This window comes from Selaginella moellendorffii, unplaced genomic scaffold, assembly GCF_000143415.4.
Source record: "Selaginella moellendorffii unplaced genomic scaffold, v1.0 SELMOscaffold_11, whole genome shotgun sequence".
NCBI classification, from domain to species: Eukaryota; Viridiplantae; Streptophyta; class Lycopodiopsida; order Selaginellales; family Selaginellaceae; genus Selaginella; species Selaginella moellendorffii.
The window spans coordinates 116,776-139,988 of record NW_003314272.1 but is presented as its reverse complement, the minus strand read 5'-3'; the positions used below and the strand labels follow the sequence as shown (position 1 = coordinate 139,988).

The 23,213-nt window shown below is 53.3% G+C and overlaps 11 protein-coding genes and 1 pseudogene across 13 annotated transcripts; 9 read left to right on the top strand and 3 right to left on the bottom strand.

Annotated features, from left to right (window-relative positions):
* The first annotated feature begins 890 nt into the window (after window positions 1-890).
* LOC9650754 (signal recognition particle 43 kDa protein, chloroplastic) lies at window positions 891-2,274 on the top strand. Its single transcript, XM_024673562.1, has one exon. It carries the CDS (start codon window positions 1,099-1,101, stop codon window positions 2,182-2,184), a length of 1,086 nt encoding a protein of 361 aa, XP_024529330.1. The 5' UTR covers window positions 891-1,098; the 3' UTR covers window positions 2,185-2,274.
* A 664-nt stretch (window positions 2,275-2,938) lies between these two features.
* On the bottom strand, window positions 2,939-4,763 carry LOC9651503 (CMP-sialic acid transporter 2). The gene is made up of 13 exons (XM_002968596.2): window positions 4,672-4,763; window positions 4,508-4,619; window positions 4,369-4,448; window positions 4,199-4,274; window positions 4,041-4,141; window positions 3,909-3,980; window positions 3,800-3,848; window positions 3,706-3,747; window positions 3,519-3,640; window positions 3,408-3,467; window positions 3,304-3,352; window positions 3,130-3,224; window positions 2,939-3,065 (listed from the first exon to the last, which is right to left on the bottom strand). Exons 1-13 carry the CDS (start codon window positions 4,707-4,709, stop codon window positions 3,017-3,019), a joined length of 945 nt encoding a protein of 314 aa, XP_002968642.1. The 5' UTR covers window positions 4,710-4,763; the 3' UTR covers window positions 2,939-3,016.
* Window positions 4,764-4,815: 52 nt separating this feature from the next.
* LOC9650753 (ubiquitin-conjugating enzyme E2 T) lies at window positions 4,816-6,001 on the top strand. Its single transcript, XM_002968880.2, has 5 exons — window positions 4,816-4,936; window positions 5,003-5,072; window positions 5,130-5,235; window positions 5,285-5,383; window positions 5,433-6,001. Exons 1-5 carry the CDS (start codon window positions 4,822-4,824, stop codon window positions 5,940-5,942), a joined length of 900 nt encoding a protein of 299 aa, XP_002968926.2. The 5' UTR covers window positions 4,816-4,821; the 3' UTR covers window positions 5,943-6,001.
* LOC9651502 (nitrilase-like protein 2) lies at window positions 5,792-7,330 on the bottom strand. The gene is made up of 9 exons (XM_002968595.2): window positions 7,187-7,330; window positions 6,989-7,125; window positions 6,801-6,929; window positions 6,689-6,747; window positions 6,525-6,637; window positions 6,379-6,471; window positions 6,221-6,323; window positions 6,083-6,165; window positions 5,792-6,027 (listed from the first exon to the last, which is right to left on the bottom strand). The coding sequence occupies exons 1-9, from the start codon at window positions 7,289-7,291 to the stop codon at window positions 5,977-5,979; spliced, it is 873 nt and encodes a 290-aa protein (XP_002968641.2). The 5' UTR covers window positions 7,292-7,330; the 3' UTR covers window positions 5,792-5,976.
* Window positions 7,315-9,062, top strand: LOC9651501 (F-box protein At3g58530). 2 transcript variants are annotated; one of them, XM_024673564.1, is made up of 12 exons: window positions 7,315-7,481; window positions 7,540-7,599; window positions 7,653-7,736; window positions 7,792-7,901; window positions 7,963-8,038; window positions 8,102-8,172; window positions 8,235-8,321; window positions 8,387-8,459; window positions 8,513-8,580; window positions 8,628-8,687; window positions 8,754-8,859; window positions 8,914-9,062. In XM_024673564.1, the coding sequence occupies exons 1-12, from the start codon at window positions 7,350-7,352 to the stop codon at window positions 8,977-8,979; spliced, it is 993 nt and encodes a 330-aa protein (XP_024529332.1). In that variant the 5' UTR covers window positions 7,315-7,349; the 3' UTR covers window positions 8,980-9,062. The 2 variants fall into 2 exon arrangements, with proteins under 2 accessions (XP_024529332.1, XP_024529331.1); XM_024673563.1 differs by having other exon boundaries at window positions 7,789-7,901.
* A 30-nt stretch (window positions 9,063-9,092) lies between these two features.
* Window positions 9,093-10,659, top strand: LOC9651500 (probable pectinesterase 53). Its single transcript, XM_002968878.2, has 5 exons — window positions 9,093-9,591; window positions 9,668-9,857; window positions 9,914-10,111; window positions 10,171-10,400; window positions 10,480-10,659. The coding sequence occupies exons 1-5, from the start codon at window positions 9,116-9,118 to the stop codon at window positions 10,628-10,630; spliced, it is 1,245 nt and encodes a 414-aa protein (XP_002968924.2). The 5' UTR covers window positions 9,093-9,115; the 3' UTR covers window positions 10,631-10,659.
* A 55-nt stretch (window positions 10,660-10,714) lies between these two features.
* LOC9651499 (transcription factor MAMYB) lies at window positions 10,715-12,336 on the top strand. Its single transcript, XM_024673565.1, has one exon. It carries the CDS (start codon window positions 10,748-10,750, stop codon window positions 11,729-11,731), a length of 984 nt encoding a protein of 327 aa, XP_024529333.1. The 5' UTR covers window positions 10,715-10,747; the 3' UTR covers window positions 11,732-12,336.
* A 329-nt stretch (window positions 12,337-12,665) lies between these two features.
* LOC9650752 lies at window positions 12,666-14,562 on the top strand. The gene is made up of 6 exons (XM_024673567.1): window positions 12,666-13,568; window positions 13,671-13,791; window positions 13,840-14,105; window positions 14,159-14,221; window positions 14,274-14,342; window positions 14,397-14,562. The coding sequence occupies exons 1-6, from the start codon at window positions 13,308-13,310 to the stop codon at window positions 14,457-14,459; spliced, it is 843 nt and encodes a 280-aa protein (XP_024529335.1). The 5' UTR covers window positions 12,666-13,307; the 3' UTR covers window positions 14,460-14,562.
* On the bottom strand, window positions 14,541-17,038 carry LOC9651498. 2 transcript variants are annotated; one of them, XM_002968594.2, is made up of 6 exons: window positions 16,917-17,038; window positions 15,546-16,857; window positions 15,321-15,493; window positions 15,229-15,265; window positions 15,122-15,171; window positions 14,541-15,071 (listed from the first exon to the last, which is right to left on the bottom strand). In XM_002968594.2, exons 1-6 carry the CDS (start codon window positions 17,015-17,017, stop codon window positions 14,636-14,638), a joined length of 2,109 nt encoding a protein of 702 aa, XP_002968640.1. In that variant the 5' UTR covers window positions 17,018-17,038; the 3' UTR covers window positions 14,541-14,635. The 2 variants fall into 2 exon arrangements, with proteins under 2 accessions (XP_002968640.1, XP_024529329.1); XM_024673561.1 differs by having other exon boundaries at window positions 14,541-15,171; window positions 15,229-15,493.
* A 127-nt stretch (window positions 17,039-17,165) lies between these two features.
* LOC9651497 lies at window positions 17,166-19,937 on the top strand (annotated as a pseudogene).
* Window positions 19,938-19,990: 53 nt separating this feature from the next.
* Window positions 19,991-21,456, top strand: LOC9651496 (ASC1-like protein 3). The gene is made up of 6 exons (XM_002968874.2): window positions 19,991-20,256; window positions 20,331-20,524; window positions 20,597-20,752; window positions 20,808-20,993; window positions 21,041-21,219; window positions 21,283-21,456. Exons 1-6 carry the CDS (start codon window positions 20,104-20,106, stop codon window positions 21,297-21,299), a joined length of 885 nt encoding a protein of 294 aa, XP_002968920.1. The 5' UTR covers window positions 19,991-20,103; the 3' UTR covers window positions 21,300-21,456.
* LOC9651495 lies at window positions 21,448-23,212 on the top strand. Its single transcript, XM_024673767.1, has 11 exons — window positions 21,448-21,575; window positions 21,623-21,707; window positions 21,769-21,947; window positions 22,003-22,085; window positions 22,137-22,182; window positions 22,263-22,316; window positions 22,377-22,431; window positions 22,488-22,582; window positions 22,641-22,704; window positions 22,761-22,894; window positions 22,957-23,212. Exons 1-11 carry the CDS (start codon window positions 21,495-21,497, stop codon window positions 23,182-23,184), a joined length of 1,104 nt encoding a protein of 367 aa, XP_024529535.1. The 5' UTR covers window positions 21,448-21,494; the 3' UTR covers window positions 23,185-23,212.
* The last annotated feature ends 1 nt before the right edge of the window (window position 23,213 follows it).

The window sequence follows — 23,213 nt, the reverse complement described above, 5'->3', positions numbered from 1 at the left end:
TCTGGAGGACTCTCCTAAAACAGTATCGCACCAAGTTGAAATTCAGCACAGCCTATCACTCATAGACAGGTATGGGGTATTAAGTCAAGTTTGATGGCACTAACACTTCTTGACAGACGGACAAATGGAAAGGGTGAATAGGTAGTTGGAGGATTATTTGTGATGTTATGTCTCAGGAGACCAGACCGATTGGGTAAGTCATTTGGGACTTGCGGAAATGTATTATAACAATTCACCACATTCGAGTATCGGGGTGAATCCATGGGAAGTCATCAATGGGTGAGTTATTGAAGGTCTTATGGAGCTCGGCGTGGCCGAGTACCATGGAGAGTTACTCACAGTGGAAGCATTCACGGTGGAGAGACTTAACATTTGGAATCTAGTGAGGGATTGTTTGGAATGGGCTTAACAAAGGCAAACCAAATATGCGAACTAGAAACATCGGGATGTAGAGTTCTAAGTTAGGGAGAACGTGTGGCTAAACACCAAAAACCTTAGGCTACCAAGTGGGATCAACCAAAAGTTGACCCAAAGGTAAAAATACATATATTCCTATAAATGAATTGATCTTGAGTTCCTTAAGCAAGTTCACGGGGGTTTACAAGATTGAGGCACGAATCAATAAAGTGGCTTACTGTCTTCGACTTCTCGAGAGATGGGGAAGATGCACCCAGTGTTCCACATAAACTTACTCAAGCCGTACTTTGAAGATCCACTTTGCAAGAACCAAATAAAACTTTTACTTGAGGTTATCCAAGGGGAAATAGAATACAAAATCAAAACCCTTCAATGCATGCAAGAGCAAGCGATAAAAAGAACTTGCCATGTGCAAAAGGTGAGAAATTCTCACATCTAAGGCCCTCTTTTCACTGGTAGTTTCTGGGTAGAAGATTGCCTTTCTTCATTGGGTGAGACGCTATAAACTTCTCAAGCAGCGACTGGGCATCTAGGTAACCTAAGGGCTGGCGTGGCATCCTTAGCCACGTGGCGAGTTTCTAATGGCCTTTGCTCCGAAAAACATTATCCATGGGTGCGCGCTTGGCGATGGGCGATCGATGTCGGCGAGCCGGAGAAGCGCAGGGGTAAGATCTGAAGAGAATGGCAGGCGTCAGTCTAGGTCTTTCAGCAGCGACACTAAGAGCTGCGCTCCCTGGAATTGGGACTGCTCAGCTCGCCGTCCCCAGCAGGTTCTCGCTGCCGCGATTGCCCAGGACAAGGTTGAGGTGTGTTCAAGAGAAACCAGCCGTCCAAGCAGAGGAAGCGCTTGCTATCGGGAAAGACAACGGGAGCTTGGCGGCTCCTCACGAGAACTTTGGAGAGGTGAACAGGATCTTGGGAAGCAGGGTAGTGAACCGCGAGATGCAGTACCTGATCGAGTGGAAGGACGATCATCCGGACACATGGGAGCCGGCCGAGAACATTGCCGGCGACGTCTTGTCCGAGTACGTGACTCCGTGGTGGCAGGGCGCGAAGAAGGCGGACGAAAGCAAACTTATGGAGCTGCTCGAGGACGAGGGCAGGGACGTTGATGCCATCGACGACAACAAGAGGACGGCGCTGCTGTTTGCCGCGGGGCTGGGATCGGAGAGCTGCGTCAGGAGTTTGATCGAGGCTGGAGCGGACATAGACTGGCAGGATCAAGACGGGTACACAGCGCTTCACATTGCTGCGGGCTATGTACACTCGAATGTAGTCAAGGCCTTGCTGGAGCTGGGGGCCGATCCGGACGTGGAGGACTCGAAAGGCAGGAGCTCCTTGAAGCTGGCCCAGGATCTCCTCAACCGGACACCGAAAGCCAATCCTTTGCAGTTTGCGCGGCGGCTGGCGCTGGACCAAGTGGTGAGGCTCCTGGACGAGGCGTGCTACGAGACGGTGTCCGTGGATCAGGTGTTGGACAAGCGGATGGCGGCAGGGAACAAGGTGGAGTACCTGGTCAAGTGGAGCGACGAGACACCCGATAGCTGGCTCCCGGCGAGTGAGATCTCGGACGATTTGATCAAGGACTACGAGGCCGGGCTCGAGTATGGGATTGTCGAGAGGATCTTGGACAAGCGCGTCCAAGGCGAGAGCATCGAGTACCTGGTGAAGTGGGCGGATTCGGACAAGGACTCGTGGGAGCCAAGCGACAACGTGGCGCCTGAGCTCGTGCAAGAGTATGAGGTTAACCAACGTGCAAATGATTGAACTGGGCAAAAACGCTTTTTTTGTTTTGTTCTTTTACCGTGACGATCACAAACAAATCTTCACTGATCAATAAATCAAAGCGTCACTCCATAGAATCAATGTAAATATCTTATATACTACGCTGCACTGCTTTTGAGCTTGCACAATGGCAAAAGAAAAGAAAAGCTTGGGTATTAGCTAATCAATCAGCCTGCCTGTCTGACTTGAAACGCAGCTCTTGATCCAACAAGAACTCCTCTAGCTCCGCGGAGTTAAACGTCTCCCTCTGGCTCCTATTCATAGCTGCTGCCGCCCTCCGCTTGCGCGGAGCCTTCGGGCAGACGCTGCTCGCCCGAAGCACGAGCTTCTTCGGGGTGACGGATCCTGAGCTCCAACCAGACGGGGACGCGGCAGGGAAATCGACGTGATCGTCGTCGGCGTACTCGAATCCTCCTCCCGAGCAAGTGGCGGGATTGGAATCCAGGCTCTCCAGCAGCAAAGCGTCGCGGATCCAACTGTCGTCGCCGGCGCCAGGGACGCCAGTAATGTGGATGCTGAGCGGCGCTGTCCCGGGGCGAGGCGAGGCGATGGTGGTGCCACTGATGGTCGTGGCCGCCATTAATCCGCCCGTGGGCACCTGCCTGCGAGAGACATCCAAAACCTTTTCCCGCGGCCACGTGGTGGAGCGCATGGACACCAGTTTTGCACTCTAGTCATGTCACGTCACCGGCCGCCATTCTCTTTTCTCAAAATATCTAAGAGTCGGTTAACTAGATTCCTCGACGTCACCACCTTTGTCAGCAATGCATGTAAACAAAAATCCAAATAGAAATACACCCAACTCGTCTCCTGTTCATGTGGCTTTCCCTTGGGAGTGTAAGTAGACGGCCACGGAAACTATCCTGCAAGTCACAAGCACGCCCTGTTGGAGAAACGAAAGGGTTTTGCTCGTGTCACTCGGCTTACATTGTCCCAAGGCAGAATGGAAGAGTCAGGCGAAACCCGAAGAGGCCCATCGACAGTAGAGCAGTGAAGAGCATTGCGACAGATGTGGAATACACCTGTGAGAAGAAGAAGAAATTACAAACCACATTTGCATGAGTGCCTTGATTGACAATACAATCACTATAGTCGCTATACCTTGACAATGTTGTCTGCGAACTTCATAACCAAGGATACAGCGATGCCACTGGAAGTGAAACAAGCTAGGACTCTGGAAAAAACCGATGTGGTGCAGGGCTCACCTTAGAGCATGATTGATGATCATAATAAACGTGCTCATGGTGTATCCATGGAAAAAGCCCCTGCAAGCATGCGGCGTAGAACAAGGAAATGCTTGAGCAAGTGAGGCTCACCTCTCGGCGATCGCGTTGAAGTCTTGCACAACCATTGCTCCAAAGTTGAAAACCACACCGAAGATGTAGAGCCAGAAGTTTTGAACATTGATGTTCCGAGATGGCCTCTTCTTCATGATTGCCTGCGCAAGCAAAGACAATATGGTGAACGCGAGTAGTCTATGACACTAAAAGCAGATAAGGCTACCTCGGTGTAGACACCAGCGAAACCACTTAGCAAAGCCATGATCTGCGAACATGAGAAGAATGTGTCAATGTGTTCAAACAGAAAACGTTCTTACAATAGCCATTGTCCAGCCTTCCATATGAGTCTGGAACACGTGCTCGGATCTTCCAATCGGAAGGAAACAATGAGAAGGTAAACAAGGCAGTCGGAATAACGGCACTTACGATGGGTTAAGTTGCGCTGTGGTACAACCCAAAGCCAATAAGAGAAACGCACACCACTGGATGTTTGACAGCCTTGATAACATTCAACACGTTATTATGCTGACACTCTCTAAAAAATGTTGAGACACTTACTTTCTGCTCAAGAATAGCCAGTACAAAACACCGGTGCTGATAATATTTAGATTCTTGAGGACCTGATAGCTTGGTGCGTCCACGTAGATAAATATGTAATACTACGACAGACACAAGGCATGAGCACAGAGAAAGCGAAAAAATTGTATCTCAAGTACCTGCAAGAGATTCTTGACGAGATAGAGCATTGCCGGAATCGGATAAACTTTTACTTCGTCAAATGTTGTGTTGAGCCTGGACAAGTAGAAAAGAGAAAGAATGTCAAGCAAAGGAAAAGAGGAAACAAACAAAATTCTGAGGTGGGTGGAGAATGCATACTGCGCATTACTTGTTATCCTCCGTGACGCCTTCGTTTTGCCACACTCTGAACAAAGCCACAAGAGAAATAACGCATTTTAGAAGCTCCACCTGCAGACAGAAAGTGGAATTGAGCAAAGCAATGGCAGCAAATCTCACCCAACACAGACCAGGAAATTTGCCGTTGTGACACTGTATTTGTAGAATCCCGCACGCTTGGTCCAAGCAATCAGGATCCCTTGTGAGCTTGTGAGCACCGTGAGCGCGACAATGACAACCGATCTGGACAGGGAATGCCACATTGACTCATGGAGTGCAGGCAGGCAACACGTACCTTCTCTTCCACTCCAGTGTCTCCGCTTTCACGGCCATAGCAGCTCCTTCCTCCTCGTTCTAGGGTTTATGACATCACAGCTTACACTTTTTTGTTAAACAAAGTTAGTTGCCCTAAGGTTTCAAAGGGTGGTAATTGGCGGGAAGGGCTATGGCGGCGAGGCAAGCCGCAAGGCTGCGCAAGGAGCTGCAGCTGATGCAATCGAATCCTCCGCCAGGTGCGTGTGTCTGGCCCTCGCAAGACACTCTCACGCATCTTCAAGCTCGTGGGTAATCGTTCCATTCACTCGAATCGACATTGGCAAGTCGATCTCTCATGTATGGCGTGGCAGAGATTCAAGGCCCCGAGGAGACCGTTTATGCCAACGGCATGTTCTTCCTCGACATTGAGATACCCCAGAGGTAAGGGATGATGCTTTTGGCGAGCAATCTAGAAAAATGTGGTGTGGCTACGTGTAGATACCCTTTTGAGCCCCCCAGTGTGAGATTTAAAACTCCAATCTACCATCCAAACATTGACAGCGGTGGCCACATTTGCCTAGATCTGCTCCACATGCCTCCAAACGTAAGTGGCACGAAATTCTAGTGTGCGCTCTCAGTTCAATTCTTTTCAGGGCTCTTGGAAGCCTTCGATGAACATCGCGACGTTACTGCTGTGCATCAGACTGCTGCTATCGGAGCCAAATCCAGATGACGGGTTGATGAGCGAAACTGTGAGTAGTTTTCCTCTTTTGTCGACCCCCTAAACTAATATGTCGACAGGCTGCCGAGTACAAACACAATCGTCCGGCGTTTGATATGAAAGCAAAACAGTTTACGGAGAAGCATGCGACACAAGACCACGAAGGCGGTGGAGTTCTTGCCGATCCTGTGACAGAGGTTAGTGAGCCGGTTGCCACTAGCCTTGGACAAGCAGCGAAACTGCGTGGGAAAAAACTACTAGTCAGCGGAAAGCATGAAACTACTCAGGCAGTTCGAGCAGAGTCTTCGAACGGCCCTGGACAAGCTGAGGACTTTCGAGTCGTCGCCAGTCTTCACCAGGAAACTTGTCGAGCTCTTCAACAAGCACCAAAACAAGCAAGATGGCTGTCAACCAACAAACCATTCGAACCGACTCGCACTGACGAAGGTGAGGAGGACACTTCCAAGACTGATAGCGGTGAGGATCCTCTCATTGTCTCCGACAGTGGGAGCGAGGATGAAGTAGCCGACAGCAGCCGAGCTCGACTTAGCAAGTCCTTGGCTCTGAAACGCAAGGCCGAGAGGACTTAGATGAAGAACTTGTTTACAGACGTTCCAGAGCTCCTTAAAGTGTTGATAGTTGGCGGTCACTCCCGTATATGTTATACTTGCGATGCTGCAAAGGAGAGGACATGCCAGTGCGTCACAGACGAAAGAGACGAGAGTATTACCTCGGCAATTGGCATGTTCCTCCTCACTGTCTTGAGAAGCTCCTCGTCTATGTCCGCCACTGCGATGCCCGTCACCAATCTATCTGCACCACCGACGGAGCTTTCTTGATCATGAGACATAGAAGTAGAGGATCCAACCTGGACACCTTGCAACGACGCTTCCCCAAGGATCAATAATCATCGCATCACCATAACTTTCCCGGAGATCGTTGTGCTTCCCAGACTGAGCCGCCGCAAGAACCTATGTTATGGCTCGGACTGTGAGGAAAGACGAGGAGAGATATAACAAAGCTTACGTAGCACTGCGTTTCAACAGCACGAGCTCGCAGGAGGAGCTCCCAGTGCGCTTCTCCAGTCTTGCGAGTAAATGCCGAAGGAACAAGCAGCACCTGTCCAAAAAAGCCAGCTGAAACGAGGTAGTGAGGAAGATCATCGTCCAGACCTGGGCATTCTCCGTAAACCTGAGACGCTGGTACAGCTCCGGGAATCTCAAGTCGTAGCATATCGTCAGACCGAGTGTGCCTACCGGGCTTTGAGCAGTAACCACTTGTGTTCCTGTCCAAAAACTTGCGTAAACTAGTACTAGCTCACTCATCACTCACTCACCAGGAGCAGTGCGATTGCTCTCCTTTAGAACTGGGCCTCCGGGAACATCCACATCAAACCTGGAAGCCAGGCAATGAGAAAGATGACGAGAACTTCTACGTTTTCTACTTACAGGTGGACCTTCCTGTAGCACGAGCGCACTGAGCCAAGGTCGTCGAGCAGGACGTGAGTGTTATACGCGTGGTCCTCGTCCGGCCCCTTCTCTTGGAATCCGCCCAGAGAGAGCCACAAGCCCAAATCTCTACCAAGAGACGCAGCTAGCTTAGAGGAGACGAGGAGAAGAAGGCCATCCTTTCCTACCTCGCCAGGGCTTGGTACCTCCGGAAAATCGGCCCGTCGAGAGGCTCCGCAATCGCCAGTGCCTCGTCGCCTCGGCGACCAATGAAGGAGAAGCACTCGGGTAAGCTCAGCAGTTTCACTCCGGCGTCAGCAGCCTCCTGCCCACTCACAATCCAACGCAATGCAAGCCGATGGAGAGCTTGAGACTCTTCTTCTTACTCTGGCCAGGCGCTGGCAAGTGGCGAAGTTGAGATCGATGCTGGAGGTGGAAGTCATTTGAGCCACGGCGACCCGCATGGCGCTCCCGGTCGAGGCTGGCACCATGGATTGATTTGATATAACAAGACTTTGCCCTACCTAGGTCCAGCCAGTTTGTTTGCTCATGGACAAGGAGCGCGTGTCGCAGGTAATGCTGCTCGTCAGCTCGCATCTCCCGCAGCGCGATCTGTGCGCGCTGCTCTGCGTCAACACCGCCTGCCGTGGCGTGCTCTTGTCTCACGCGTCCCTCTGGAAGGTGTGATTCTATCCTCGATCGATCTTTGCACTGACGCTCCTTGTTTCTTCTTTTGAAGGCGATCGATTTGCAAGGCAAGAGTCAGGCCGGGAGGCGCCTGCTGGCTGCTCTCTTGCTGGTAAAAGTTGCTACGTTTTGGCGCGTGGGCTGACAAACCGCGAGCTTGCTTAGGCGCGGTACCAGGACGTGGAGGAGATCAACCTGGAATTCGGACAGGATGTGCAAGACGAGCACCTGGCTGCTGTAAAGTGCAAGGTGTGGAAATTCTCTTGTGTTCTTGCTCGTCCCTACTAGACTCTTTGTTTAGAAGCTGCAGCGTCTCAACCTTAATGCATGCCAGAAGATAACTGATGCTGGAGTCGAGGCAGTAGTCTCCGAGTGTAGAAGCATCACGAAACTAGAGATCTACTGGAACCTCAAGTAAGTCGTGGTTTGTCATTCTCTTGAGCCTGGTGTAAATATAATAATGGCATGAATGCAGGGTCACGGATGCTGCCGTTAAAAGCATCGTCACCAATCTAAAGGAGCTGGAGCTTTTAAACCTCAGTGGTTGCAAGGTTCGGAGCCTTTTCATAGTTCGCAACGTTCCCAGGCTTTGGTACTAGTGATTCTTTGAGCAGAGTATCACGGATCAAAGCATGCGCCACCTCGCGGAGCACAGTCCATCCATACGAAGCTTGAACCTCACGCGGTTTGCATCTATATGCGTTTATTGCCTCGGTTGCCTTTCTAAACGTCTAGTTCTTGTGAAAGGTGCGTGAAACTAACGGACGAGGGGCTTTGCGAGATTTTGAACGTGTGCTTGCAGCTGGAGGAGCTCTATTTATACGCTCTCTCTGGGTAAGTATAAGTAGGCCTCGTTTCTTTCAAGGACCTGAATGTGTTTCTCTTGCCTCGCGTCACAGATTCACTCCCAAATCTTTGGCTCTGATTGGAAACCTTGAGGAACTCAAAGTCCTGGAGCTAACTGGTGCACAGGTATGCAAGAAACGTCATCCGGGCACTTTTATCCGGCGGTGATGCTTGTGCAGGAACTTTCATCCGACTGCTTAGTTTCGATTTCAAAGTGCCATAAACTCGAGTCCCTGTGTCTGAGCTGGTAAGCTTCATACGCTTGCATCCATTGGTGTCACTCGCTGTCCTCAGGTGCGTGAGGATCACGGACGCTGGACTGAAAGCACTGACTTGTCCGCTCAAGCTTTTGAGGTAAACGAGGCCATTCTCTCTTCGTTGTCTGCTGTTCTGTGAGTCAAGTGATTGCTTCTTTCGCAGCCTACACGGTATTCTGGGTGTGACGGACGAAGGATTGGACGCCTTGGCATGCTACTGCTCCAAGACACTGCATACGCTCGACGTGAACGGATGCATCAACATTAAGGTGTGTGAGCCCCGAAGCACGACGAACACGATGCTATCACTGTTTCTCTGGCAGAGACGATCCAGGGAAGAACTGCTGCAACGCTTTCCCCGCCTCGAATGCTTTCAAGTTCACAGCTAAGTGCCGGAGGGGTGGCGCATATTCGCGTGGGGTTTGAAATGTGGAGTGGTGGCACATTTTAGATAGCTCACGCACTTTGGGCCCTAAAGCTTTCACCTTTCGCGTTGGGCGCCCCGGCCGTGGAGCACCGGAGCCCATGGCTCGCGCTCGCCAAACATCGCGATGGGCAATCATGTCCATGTTCGCGCTCGTCGTCAGCTCGCATTCTTTCCTGTGTCCGGCATTGGGCAGCCTCGCGTTGGATCCCGGCTCCGTGAGTTTGGATGCGAGCGATGGCACCGCCGGCGCTCCCCGTGCTGCTGGCGCCATGCGCGTCAATCAGAGTGCGATGTCGTCTTCTTCTCCTTCCTGTCGATCTTGCCCGGAGAATCGGAAGCGCTATGTGGATTGGCTGAGGGAGATTGAGACACAATGCAAGCTAAGGCATCGACAGGCATCGCCCAAGGTTGGGTGGCTACAGCACAAGTTCTTCGATTCCAACCTCACGACCAGCTTCGTGGTGGTGGATCAGGACGGGAATGGCGACCATGCATCCGTTCAAGAGGCCATCGATGCTGTCCCGGTGAACAACACCGTCCCAATCACCATCTTTGTCTCGCCGGGGGTCTACCAGTGAGTTTCTGATCTCTCTTTCTCTCAGAACGTGTAGATTTGCCTGCCATTTGATATGATCGTGCCGTTGTCCCAGGGAGAAAGTGAAGATCGTGGAAAGCAAGCCATACATTACGCTTCAAGGATCAGGGGCCGACTTAACAACGATTGTATGGGATGACTACGCAGGAAAACTGGGCGTGGATGGCTCTCACCTTGGGACGTTCCACACAGCCACGGTTCACGTCAGTGCTCCCTACTTCAGTGCCAGGGGTATCACGTTCAAGGTGAATTCAATTCTCCCGTCAACTTCTCTGACTTCTATGGTGTTTCATTTCCATAGAACTCGGCTCCGGTGCAGCCCGCCGGCTCGCAAGCCGTGGCGTTCCAAATCACCGGAGACATGGCTGCATTCTACGAGTGCAACTTCATTGGTGCTCAAGACACTCTGTACGATCACTCGGGCCGTCACTACTTCAAGAGCTGCTTCATCCAGGGATCGGTGGACTTTATATTCGGCAACGGCCGCTCCCTGTACAAGGTTTGCATGGGCCTGTGGCCGAGTGACGTTGCTCAAGAGCGGTTTTGTGTGTCTGTTAGGATTGCGAGCTCAACGCCATTGGCAGCGGAGCGCTGACTGCTCAAAAGAGGCAAAACGCGAGTGACAACACGGGCTTCTCGTTCGTAAACTGCCGGATCCTGGGGAATGGCTTGGTGTACCTGGGCCGTGCTTGGGGCCCCTTCTCTCGCGTCGTCTTCCTCTACTGCTATATGGACTCCGTTATCAACCCCGGCGGCTGGGACGACTGGGGGGATTCATCCAGAGACATGTAAGTCATCACATCTCAATTTTAAGCTGGATGATCGTTCTTCTCATGGAGATATCTGGATTTTGCGGTGGAGCTCCAGGACTGTTTTCTACGGCGAGTTCAACTGCACGGGTCCAGGAGCAAACGGCATGCGTCGTGTTCCATGGTCGTATGTGCTAACGGAGGCGGAGGCCCAGCCTTTCTTGGACGAGAGGTTCATCGAAGGTGACGCATGGCTGCAGTATCTATGACCCCGCGTATTCTCCTTTCCTACCAAATTTTGTTCCTCGAGATACAATGTATAAGCGAACGAGCTTTTTGCCGTTTTTAAGAAACACAAACCCTAGCTAGGGCTCTTGGGTGAAGGCATGGACTTCGATTTCGTGGACGAGTGCCGGCCCAACTTCCGCTTGCAATCCAATGCGGGTGTTCCACCCCAGCAAGGAGATCCCATCGTGGACAGGAGGCACGCCGCCATCTGCGTGATCCTAGGTATGTCTGTGCTGCTTTGCTGCGCGTGGGTGGCGGCGTGGTCGTCGATTGCGCAGCTCGTTGCAGCCTGGATAGCAGTGTCGCTCATTCTGGGCCCGCTTGCTCCCATTTCTCTCACGGCTGGCGATTGCAGCGTCGGCCAGGGTGTGATCGTTGCTCCTCTCGACCCATCTCCAGCTCCTCTTGCTGTGGATGCCGCCGCGGACAAGAAGATTTCTAGATCCAGGAAGCATGCCGGGGCTGCCAGGGCTGTGGATTCGTCGCCACAAGTCGATGGAACGGGAGGGATCCTAGAGGCGCAGGAAGGAAATGCTAGCTGGAATGGGACGGGGGAGAGTGACGGCGCAGTCGTGGAAGGGGAGTGGAGTGAGGAGGAGGTTGCATTCCTGAGAAAGCAGCTTGCCAAGCACCCGAGAGGAACAGCGAGAAGGTGGCAAGTGATCGCCCAAAGTTTTGGCGGTTCTCGCACGGTGGACAATGTAATCCAAATGGCAAAGGCTCTGGCAGACAAGAAGCCTGGCGACGAGGATGCGTATGCCAAGTTCTTGGCACAGAGGAAAGTGTCGAGCCGGCAGATATCATTGGATCTCAGCCTGAGAGAGGAGTTTGAGGAGGGATGGCAGCTTGTGGACGAGGAGGATGATCCTTCTCCTGCCCCTGGCAATGCAGGGAGCGTCGCCTGGTCAGATGGTGAAGACAAGGCGTTGCTGGCTGGTCTCAAAGCATTTCCGAAGGGCACACCGTCGAGGTGGGATAGGATACAGGCCACGGTGCGAGGCCGAAGCAAGAGCCAGTGCTTGAAGCGTTACTTGGAACTCCGAGATGGCTTTCGGAGCTCAAAGCTGCGAAAAGAAAGTTGATATAACATGGATGGGAATGCTTAGAACACTATGCGTAATTCAATTCTGAGTCGTCCTTTGAGATGTTGAGCCGCGCGTCAAGTTTGGCGTTTCCAGTGTCCGCGAACGAGCAATGGCCAAGTAAGCTGATTAATCGGTCGAAGGAAGACATTTGTCCTTGCTCCTTGACAGACGAGACGGGAGAGCGTTTTGCACAGGGTTGTGGTTACTGTCGCAGTCTTTATGGATGTCTCTTTCAGCGCGTAAAAGAAGGGATGATCCTCAAGACAAGAAGATAATACATATTGAATAGGGGCTGGCACAACAAGTTGTGTTGGAGGATCAACAATAAGAGATCTCATCCCTCCCCCCCTCGGTCTTATATTTTTTGTTACGTGGGATTAAGAAGCTTTGGACGTCAAAGGCTGCTATGAATATGAATCGAAAGAGACATTGGAATTTGGAATGATGAAATGGATCGCGTCTGGCACGGGACGGCACGGCCCGGCGGCTCTGGTTTGCAATCTAGACAGCATCTGGTCTAGAATCTGGAGTGGAGAGACTTGTTGCTCGAGGGTCAGCTTGCAATGCTTCGTCAGCTCGCAATGAATGTACTCGGTTAGGAAGATGAGTCAGTCAGGCAGTCTCAGGAATAGGAAGAGCGGAGGAAATCGAAATCCATTTTTGTTTTCAGTTTTGTGGTCCATCAACTGCTGCTGCTGCTGCTGCTGTTGTCCACTCCCCGCACTCACATCATGATTCCCCAAGGGCGGGCTCCACGCCCATTATTAATTACCCGGCTAACGCCAGGAATCGAGCCCGCAACTCATCCGTTCGTACCTTGCCCGGCACGAAAGCGAGCAAGGCGCCACGCGGCGAGTGTGTGCATTTTGGCGCGCTGCCCTCACCGTCACGGTCACGTCCACCCTCACCCTCACTCTCACCATCACCGTCACCGTCACCATCACCCTCACCAGGTTCTCGCAACATTCGCAGCCATCATTCCGCACGCCAACGACGATGGATTGGATTGGATTGGGTGGATGGTGCGATGGCAAGGGCGCCGAGGTAAAGGCAGTCGAGGGAGCGGGGTGGACACAACAAATTCCGAATCCCGCATGAGTTGTCATGGGGGGGCTTTTTTGGAAGGTTAAGGCCGGTTGGAAGCACGCGAGAGCATTGTTTTTGTAGTAGGCAGTGAGGGGGTGGCATTGTGCGCCCTTCGTCGTTGGTGATCATCCTCTTCTCTCTTGTCGCCAAATCGCATCGGTCGCGTCGACGCGATATTTCGCATTGCCGGATCCGAATTGGTATCCATGGATCATCGCGCATTGGCTGGAATTGGCTAGGATTGGAGGCTATCGAGGGCGGCGAATTCTTCTTCCTCTTCTTCTTCTTCTTCTTGGTTTGGCATCAAAGATAGAGCATAGAGTCCCTCCCATTCCACGGGAAGGGGAAGCTATGGATAGATAGGTGGGGAGCTGGACCGAATCATAGAGGCCTCGAGGAATTGGTCAGGGAAGCAGGGATCAAGATCACAGGATCAAGATCACAATCTACAAACTGTAGCAGTGATCGCTAATTCGATCGGTCGATTATGCTGGAGGGCGAGCGCAGCCTGACTAGCCCCGCGGAGCACGGCCATCACCATGATCACGAGCATCAGGGGTTTCTGCCTCCCCCAACGTATTTTCCCCCGCCGGGCGGCGAGACTGGCGGCGACGAGGACGAGGAGCTGTCTGTTCTTCCCAGGCACACCAAGGTTGTGGTGCGAGGTAACAATCGCACAAAGTCGGTTCTTGTGGGGCTGGAGGGCGTTGTCAAGAAGGCCGTGGGACTTGGAGGCTGGCATTGGCTGGTACGTAATGAATCCGGTGTGCCCGGCCGGGGGAGAGCTCACGCTCTCCTTTATAACAGTGGTTTAGGTTAGAGTAATCCTTTGAGTGCTTGCTTGTGCCAGGTGCTGACCAACGGGGTGGAGGTGAAGCTCCAGAGGAACGCGTTGACGGTGATCGAGCCACCCACAGGGCAGGAGGAGGACGATGAGATTGAGATCCCTGTGACCAGCGACACGGTGCTAGGTGGGTGCCCTCATCTCCTTGCGCACTCTTAGCTTTGCTCCCTCGCAGACGATTTCCCTAGGACATTTAAGCCCCGCGTGAGGCAAAAGCCAGCCAAAGCAGACACTGGTGCCACCGCCACGACCCCTAGCATTACTGCATCACCATCGCCTCCGCCGCCTCCGCCGCCACCACCACCGCCACCAGCGGCAGCGCCATCGCCTCCTCACCAGCTAGATTTGACGACGCAGCAGCAGCAGCCGCAGCCGCAGCCGCAGCCGCAGCTCTGTGTGGACAAGAGGGTAGCAGAAGCGATGCCGTCGGCCGAAATCCCGGTGAGCGAGCGGTGGTTTTCATTTCATTGACCCATCTCTCCGTGGATATACAGGTTGTGGACCTGAGCAAGCTGGAGACGGCGGCCCTCCGCAAGTACAGGAAGCACTTCAAGCTTGTAAGTGGCACTCGCTCAGATCTCTTCTCATCTTGCCTCTCGGTGGTCTCAGAGCGATGTAGGCCGTAATTCCTCCAAGGAGCAGCTGTTGCGCGCCATCGAGAAGCACTTTGTTGCATATGTAAGTAAACGCTCTCTCCTCGCTTCTTCTCACACGAATTCCCCTTTGCTGCAGCAACTGGATGAACTGGACGTGATAACGGGCTTCCTTCAAGCTGCCAAGCGTCTCAAAACATGAACCAACAAGCCAAACAAGAAAGAGAAGAGCGGTACTAACAAAACAACCAACACCCGCCGTCTCGTTGTACATACAAGGAGAAGCAAAAGAGGATATATGTTTCTTCTTGTGTTTCTGTAGATAGCTACAGCCAAGCACGCCTGATGCGTTAGTCCCGCCTCACTTGGCGTGCCTTACTACCATGCAGTCGCGGCACTGTGCTTGCGCTGCTGCTGTCCAGAAGAAGCTCTGCCATATCTGGGAGATGGAGTATCCGTCAGTCGAGAACCAGCGGCGGAGATGGTTGACCGCGAAAAGGCTTGCGCAAGCTGCAGCGCTGACGATCCAAGCGACGACTTCCCAGCAACGCGCGACGGCATCTCTGCAAGCGCAGAGAGTGCGGGAGTGGGTTCCGCACGTCGCCTCCAACTCTCCTGCCTGTCAATATCCCGGTGATCCCTGCGATCCTGCCGACTCAAATCACGCCGAATCTCGTACCGGTCTGCTTCACTCCGTATTGGATCCTCTTCCCTCCGGTTGACTACCTTGCCACCTTCGTTATTGGTCCTACCCTGCTGCTGCCGAGTTTCGACCGGCTGCCACCTTTCCTTCCGAATGAGCTCAGCAACATCACTGCAAGCCTTCATGTCAGCTCTGTGGCATGGAAACAGGAATATGGATACCTTGCAGCGGCTTCGACTGGAATGTCGTCTGCTCCACGCTGTCGAAGCACCTACAAAGAACATAAAAGTAAATACAGAGCTCGAACCATGGGTAGAATTGAGCTTACCATCTCTCTGGGGCGCGCACCACCGAACAAACTTCGCCTGTATCCAGAAAACACATGAATTCCACGGTAGTGTAGCAGCATCCTCCACGTACCTCTCCTTGTCCGAAGCGTTGTCAGGAGCCTGAGTTCGGGGCTTCAAGCTCAGCTTAGGCCTCTCCGAAGTTGGGCAAGTGTCGTGTTCTGTTTGGGCACTGGGTGTAACGACTGGTCTCGAATCATGGGTCTCCCTTTCACTTGCGTGCTGCTGACGCCCAGCGCGATCCGCCTGTGTCGCAGCTGAGAATCACAAACATGGCGACGAATGGATAGATTCTTACCTCGGACAAGAAGGTACCCTCGTCTTCAAAAAAATCATGACGATCTTCCATTGGCTTGGATCTAGGAAGGAGCTTTAGCTTGGGCCGTTCTCCAGAAGTGGACCGCAGCAAAGCAGCTCCAGTCTTCGTGGAATCAGAATACGTGCTGCCAACCATGGTAGACACATGGGCAGAGGATTGATGATTGAACTCGTGGTTGACTGCAGTAGCCGAGGTTCTGTTCCTTTCCGAATCAAACGATCGTTGCCTTTGCAGTCTTTCGTGATTTACAACGTTGCTATCAGTGGACTGACGCTCAAAGACGTTGGCAGGATGTTGACGGGCTCCAGGACCGTGTCTGGAGTCAGAGAGATGCTGTTGCTTTTGGCTTGCTTGTGCATCTGCGCTGTGTCGTCCATCATCACCCTGAGTATAATGAACCTCTAAACAATCATAAGCAGAAGTACTCCCGTGACCAGCGACCCTGTCCTCCTGAAAGCTGTGGTAGCTCTGTTCATTCACTCCCCGGAAAGAATCGCCTCGCTCAAAGTGGTCGTACTCAAACCTTGCTCTTTCCGACGTATCACCGGCATCGTTAAAACGGCTGCGGTAGCCTCCTTCGGGAGTAGCCTCAGCTGGCTGCTGCTTCCAAGAGGTGTGATGATAACTATCCACCCTTCTGCCATCCTCCACTTCCTGCTGCTCTATCGCGTGGGAGATGTCCACCTTGCGAGCATCGACATCGTAAAGGGGCTCCTTCCTGGGCGTAGCTGCTGGCTGCCACCTTCCAGAGGAGACCTTGTCGATGGCACTTGCCTCGGCGATCCTGGCCATGCTGTTTCGGACGCGCCAGGGAGAGGTGGCAGACGCATCCGGCTCCAGGCGCTCACCCCGGCGCGCGGCCCAGGCATTCACGGGTGGCCGCTCCGGTGAGCCGGCCATAGAAGGCTGCAGAGGAGGGCCGAAGCGGTCACCACCACCGGGGGGATAGGCCGAGTAGCGCAGATGGTCCGGAGAGCGAGACAAGCGGCCCTTGAAGTAGACTCCACCACCGTTGTCATACTCCCGAGATCTGTAGTCGTGGTGGCCGCCGGGGCTGGTGCGGGGCCGAAAGTCGACGGGCCTCCGCTCGTCCTCGTCGTAGTTCCTGCCCATTGTGGCGGTGTTGGGGAAATACGAGGAGGAAGGGGCGGCGGCGGCGGAGGAGGGCCTCGTCTCCCCATTGGGCAGGAGCGCCTGCCGATGGTTGCCATAACCCTTGCTCATTGGATTGCTGGCGGACGACCATACATTCGCGGAGCTCGGCCGCTCGTACGCGCTCCGATCCACCGTCCTGGAAATCCATGGGGCCAGTCAGCAGCTCCTCTAACGACACGGACCAGATCGACTTACATGCCAGGCGCCGACGGGAGTTGCAGATCCGATGGAATGGAGCCCCCGTGGAAGACCTTGAGGGACATGGTGGAGCGGGGCATCGCCTTCTTCTTCGACATCGCTGCCAGCTCCCGAGAACTAGAGCCCTAATCTGCCCCCTTTTCCCGCGAATATTCCGCCCGGGACACGTGGCGGGCGCCGTATGGCCGTTTGTCCCTTCACGCCGAGCGGACACATCCAATTCTAGGGCAAGCCGGATGTGGGCACTGTGGCCGCTGCCTGCGCAGCTGGGAGGCTGATGCGCCACATGAGTTTCTTCGTCGCGCGGCGGGGGCATGGACCTGGTTCGCAGTCGTAGATCGCGCAGCACGAGTGGAGGCTGGGCTGAGGATGCAAATGCGTGCGCTCGGCCATGGCGGGTAGCAGCAGGCGGCGGAAGCGGAGCCAAGCGTGGTTGGAGCTCGGGGGCTGGGCGACGCCAAGGCAGCCCGCAACCAGGTTCAAGGTAAATGGTTGCGGGAGGCACGTGCCAAGGCCCGCCATCCCAGTATTTGGCGGAGAAGCTATTGCCAGTGGCACGCAAAGGAAGAGGAGGAGGAGAGAGATGCCCAGCTCCAGCTCCAGCTCCAGCTCCAGGGTGACGGCAGGCCACCTCGAGACGTGCCCCTTGCACGGCGAGGAGGGTGACGTCACGGACGTGCTTCATACGGTGCTGCCCATGGCCACGACGGAGCGGAGCAAGAGGCAGTGGCAGCGGGCTCTAGACTGTGCCGGTAATGGAATCAGACCCAAGCAGGCTGGCGGCGAGGCTAGCAGCTCGGGCAAGCTGTTGACGGAGAGAAAGCAAGGCAAGGTGTCGTCGTCCAGCAAGAGCGGTGCCGGCGTTCCCAAGCCAACCAGAGCCAAGGCCAGCTCGCAGCCCTCCTCCAAGGCGCCCATTCCTGCCGTGGTGCTGGACGACGCCGAGTTTGGTGCCGAGGAGGTGGACGACTTGCCTTTCTTGGACGCGGTCGTCAAGGTGTTTTGTATTCATACGGAGCCAAACTTTTCGCTTCCCTGGCAACGAAAGCGGCAGTTCAGCACCAACAGCAGTGGCTTCATAATCGGTGGCAACCGAGTTCTCACCAATGCACACTCCGTCGAGCACCACACGCAGGTGAAGGTGAAGAGGCGGGGCTCGGATATCAAGTTTGTTGCGGCTGTCCTTGCCATTGGAACCGAATGCGACATAGGTGAGCACTCGTCAGCTCAAAAGGTTCAGTCCTAGGCGCTACTTGCTTCTTCGACCACCGAGGATAACGGAAGCCAGCAAAAGAGTCGTTTTTCCGCCAGGAACAACAAAACAAACGCTTTCTGCTTTGCAGCCATGTTAACCATCAACGATGACTCGTTTTGGAGGGGAGTGACTCCTGTGGAGTTTGGCGCTTTGCCCAGGTTGCAGGACCCCATCACTGTTGTCGGTTATCCCATCGGCGGCGACACAATCTCGGTCACCAGTGGTGTTGTGTCGCGCATTGAGATCACGTCCTACGTCCATGGCGCTAGCGAACTGCTGGGCGTGCAAGTAAGCGACCCGATCCCTGTAATATTTGGTACGTGCCCTCATGCTTTGGTACGTACAGATAGATGCAGCCATCAACGCTGGAAACTCGGGTGGTCCCTCCTTCAACGACAGGGGACAGTGCATTGGGATTGCGTTCCAGTCTCTCAAGCACGAAGACTGCGAGAACATTGGATATGTCATCCCGACGCCTGTCATTAGTCATTTTATTATGGACTACGAACGCCACGGGCATTACACAGGTATCTCTCCTCGTCAAGGCTTCTGCTTTGCTAGCATATAACTTCTGCTTTGCTAGCATATAACTTCTGCTCTGCCTCTGAAGGTTTTCCCGTGTTGGGTATTGAATGGCAAAGGATGGAAAATCCGGATCTTCGGAGAGCGGTCGGAATGAAGGCAAACCAAAAGGGTGTTCGTATACGCCGAGTGGAACCAACGGCTCCGGCAGCCAGACACCTACGCTCGTCGGATATTCTCTTGAGTTTTGATGGAGTCGACATTGCCAACGATGGAACTGGTACGTACCTCTATACTTTTCTGTTTTCTCTTCTTTCTCCGACTGAAGACAGTTTTTTACAGTTCCTTTCAGAAGTGGAGAGCGGATTGGTTTTACATACCTGGTCTCGCAAAAGTATACTGGGCAACGTGCTCGGGTGAGAGTTCTTCGCAGTGGACAGATAATTGAAAACGCTGTCGAGGTAACGATTCCAAAACGCCTGGTCCCTGCACACAACAAAGGAAGGCCCCCATCCTACTACATTGTTGCCGGGATTGTTTTTGCCGCTGTCTCGGTTCCCTATCTACGATCAGAGGTAAGAAGGACCTGCGTAGCACTTGATTCCGAGACAGCCTTTTTCTTCCCATTGAAGACACTGAGTGGAAGCAGCTGTGTTGGCAGTATGGCAAGGACTATGACTACGATGCTCCGGTGAAGTTACTGGATAAGCTCATGCACAACTTTGCACAGACTGAAGACGAGCAGCTAGTTGTCATCTCTCAGGTGAGAAGCGGCGAAGTCGAATTGAGTTGACAGGGATGAGTTTCCAGGTCCTTGCAGCGGATGCGAACATTGGGTACGAAGACATTGTCAACACGCAGGTACGCCGAAGCTGTCAGTGCCGGTAGCGTGTACAAGGAGGCGCCTAACACTGTTGCGCGGCAGATAATAGCGTTCAATGGCACTGCGGTGCGGAACTTGAAGCACTTGGCTCACATGGTGGACAACTGCAACGACGGCTTCATGCGCTTCGACCTCGAGTACCAACAGGTGATGTTGCGAGCTCAAGCCATGACATGACACAGTGTTGGTGTTGCAGATGATTGTGCTGGATGCTCAGGTTGCCAAGAGTGCAACACCGGAGATACTCAGCATGCATTGCATCCCATCGGCAATGTCCGATGACTTGAGGACGTGAGGTAGGGAGGTTTTGGGTTGTTTGGGCTTGGTGAGCAAAGTGTGCTCTATATATATAGATATATATATATATTTTTCACATGTTTATAATTTAAGCCTGGGCATATTCCCTTTTCCCATGTCCATGGGTCGGCTCGGCCACTTAGCCGCGATGCGGAGGTGGAGATTGGGTCTAGGCGTGGGGCGAGGGCGAGATCGGGTGCGCGCGTGGATGGATAGGTAATGTCGCTATGTCCGGCGAGGCGGGGAGCAAGGCCGCAATGGTAATGGTAGGAGGCGGCGCAGGAGAGAGCTATCCCGAGTGGAGTGACTACTACCTGGCCCTCTACTTTGCGCTGGCCTTCCCGCTGGGACGCTGGCTTTTGGATGCCTTGGTTTACCAGGTGCGTGCGTGCGTGCGCGCGTGTAGATCTGATCTCATATATCTGCCTGCCTTGATCCATGATCTCCACCGCAGAGGCTGGCGGCGTGCTTCATTTACCCGAGGAAGGTGAAGGACCGGAAGAAAAAGCTGCTCAAGGCCACCGAGTCCATGTGGAAGCTAACATACTACACGGCGTCGGAGGCATTTGCGCTGTATGCGACGGCGAGGGAGCCGTGGTTTGCCAGCAGCCACGGCTATTGGGAGCGATGGCCCGGCCACACCATGACGTGAGTGCCCAGGCAATCTTCTTTTCGTTTCTTTTGGATGAAAATCCATCCATCGTCCCCGTTTTGCCGCAGGCACGAGCTCAAGCTCCTCTACACGTTCCAAGGTGGCTTCTATGTGTACAGCGTTGCCGCGCTCCTCGTGTGGGAGACGCGGAGGAAGGACTTCAGCGTTATGATGACGCACCATGTCATTACCATCGTCTTGATCGCCGGCTCCTTCATCACCGGGTACGTGCATGATAGGTCTCTCACAATGTGTGTAAACTATGGTGTCATCTTCCAGCTGCTTCCGGGCGGGCTCGCTGGTGCTGGCCCTTCACGATGCCAGCGACGTGTTGCTCGAGTCCGCCAAGCTGCTCAAGTACTCGGGCAGCGATGTCGGGGCCAGCATTGCGTTTGCCTTGTTTGCGCTCTCGTGGCTCCTCCTCAGACTCATCTACTTCCCGTTTTGGATAATCTGGAGCACCAGGTACGCACGCTCCCTGCGGTTGCCATTCCTGACTCGCACTCTCGCAGCTACCACTGCATGGAGTTCCTCGACTTCCGGAACGTCAAGACGGTCAAGATCTACTATGTCTTCAACACCATGCTCATGTCGCTGCTGGTGCTCCACGTCTACTGGTGGGTGCTCATCTGCCGGATGGTGTTGAGGCAGCTCCAGAACAACGGCACCGTGGGGGACGATGTAAGATCAGGTAGGTAATCAAACACCTCTCTCCTCTCCTCTTTCAGGTCCGTTTACACATTGGGTTCCACAGATTCCGAAGACGACTGAGGAGCGATCCAATCCAGCTCTCAAGATTGTGTCCCCCCCTCTCAATATCAAACACTGATATTGGTTTTTGATCGGCTAGAGATGATGATACTCACTCTCTGTACATATCATGCATGGCTTTTTAATGACTTTGCGAGGATCACTCAAACACAACACATATAGGTGTGTAGGGCAAGGACGGCGGAGAGAGATGTCATGTCGGACCGCCACCGCCCCCTCCCCAAGTCGGCCTACCGGACGGCTCTCACGCAGCAGCTCCTCCGCAAGCTGCACAAGGTAACTCAGGGCTCACTGTCGGCAGGAGCTCCTCACTCTCTATCCAGGCGATCAGCTTGCCGTCCCAGCGCGGAGATTGTCTCAGGCAGCTCTTCACTGATGTAGCTCTCGAAGTGGACGATCGTGCAAAAGGTAGTGAGTTCGCGCTTCTAGTTTACGCAGCCAGGCTCTTGGATTCTTTTGGATTGGACAGAACTCTTGTATGGCCAAGATGCTGAGCACCTGTTCGTGGGCAGGAAGTGCTTTTATGAAGTCCTCGCGGAGCACTACGCGCAAATCCCCGAGGATGCCAAGCCCCTCCTTCCCTTGTTTGTACAGCTGTGGACCCAGTCGTTCGCATCGCAAATCTTTGCGCTCGTCTTCTACCAATGGGTATGAATTTTGCGCCTAGACAGATTGCTGACGATTGTGACTCGCCTGCTCCAAGCTATTCGAGATTCCAACGGATGCCTCGGATGGTTTGCTCCGCTACACCACCGCATTCATCGAGGGTGCCAGCAACATCTTCTGGTACGTTTTGCGTTGTTTTGCTCACGTTCTCTCTCATGCCCTGCATGGCAGGATTGATCTATTGGGCAACGTGACACGATTTCATTCTCTCTATCACGTAACCAGATTTCTTTGTATAAGTGCCAGATCTCTATTGTTTTTTTTTTTTTTCCTTCTTCTTCTTCCTGCCTTTTGCAGTACACAATGGAGGCAGCTCTGTCGTCTGACCAACTCAATAAGTTTCCCCTACAAGTAAGCAAGTATGGCTGGCGTGAATTCAGTGCTTATATTAGTTTGCCTGCATTCACTTAGAGTCGAAGGGAGCTCGCGTTACTTTTGGCAAGGTTTTTCTTCTTCTACGAGCCAGGTGGATCTGTTTCGCTCTCACTCCATGCACCTAGTAAACGTGTGTGTAAGTTGCAGCCGATGGACTGGATGATTTTTTAAGCAGGTTTCCTCTTGTGCCTGGGTACAATGGAGCGGCGGCCGACGTGTTTGTCATAGAGCTGACGGACCAGGTATTCTCGTCTTTCCATGCTTACTGGAGCTGTATGCTACGTTTTCGTTTTTCCTCAGCTGCAGAAGGTGAAGGTTGAACCGGTGCTACTTCACTACCTGTGGAGCGCAAAGGCACTCAAAGGTGTGTGGACCCGTGCTGCTTTCTTCTTGTCCTGACAATGTCGCCGCGTCTGATAGGGAAGGAGCTTAGAGTGACAACAAGTACACGTCTTAAAACAGCGCTCTTCAGTTTTACTTCACCCGGTGGGCCGATGTATCCCACAAGACCCGTGAGGCACGCTGCCTGGGATACACTAGACTGCCTGTTCCCGGTGAGTGGCTTGAAGGTTTTGCACGAGCAACGCGAGTTTCTGATAGGCTGGAGGGTATACAGGTGGGCAGGCAGCCGAGGCTTGTCATCAGTTTGCTCTTTCGCTTGCTCCATCCATACTACTGGCCGGGCTCGTTTTGGAATTTCATCGTCACGGTGATCACATATATAGTCACGTTAATCACCGATACGATCTGTGACGCGATTGAAGGCATGCTCGCGGTATTTCTGCGCATCTGGTATAGAATAGTGCCAGGCGGTATTGACAATAACGATGATCACGAAACATAGGTAATGCAAGCTTTTAGTGATTGGTGTGG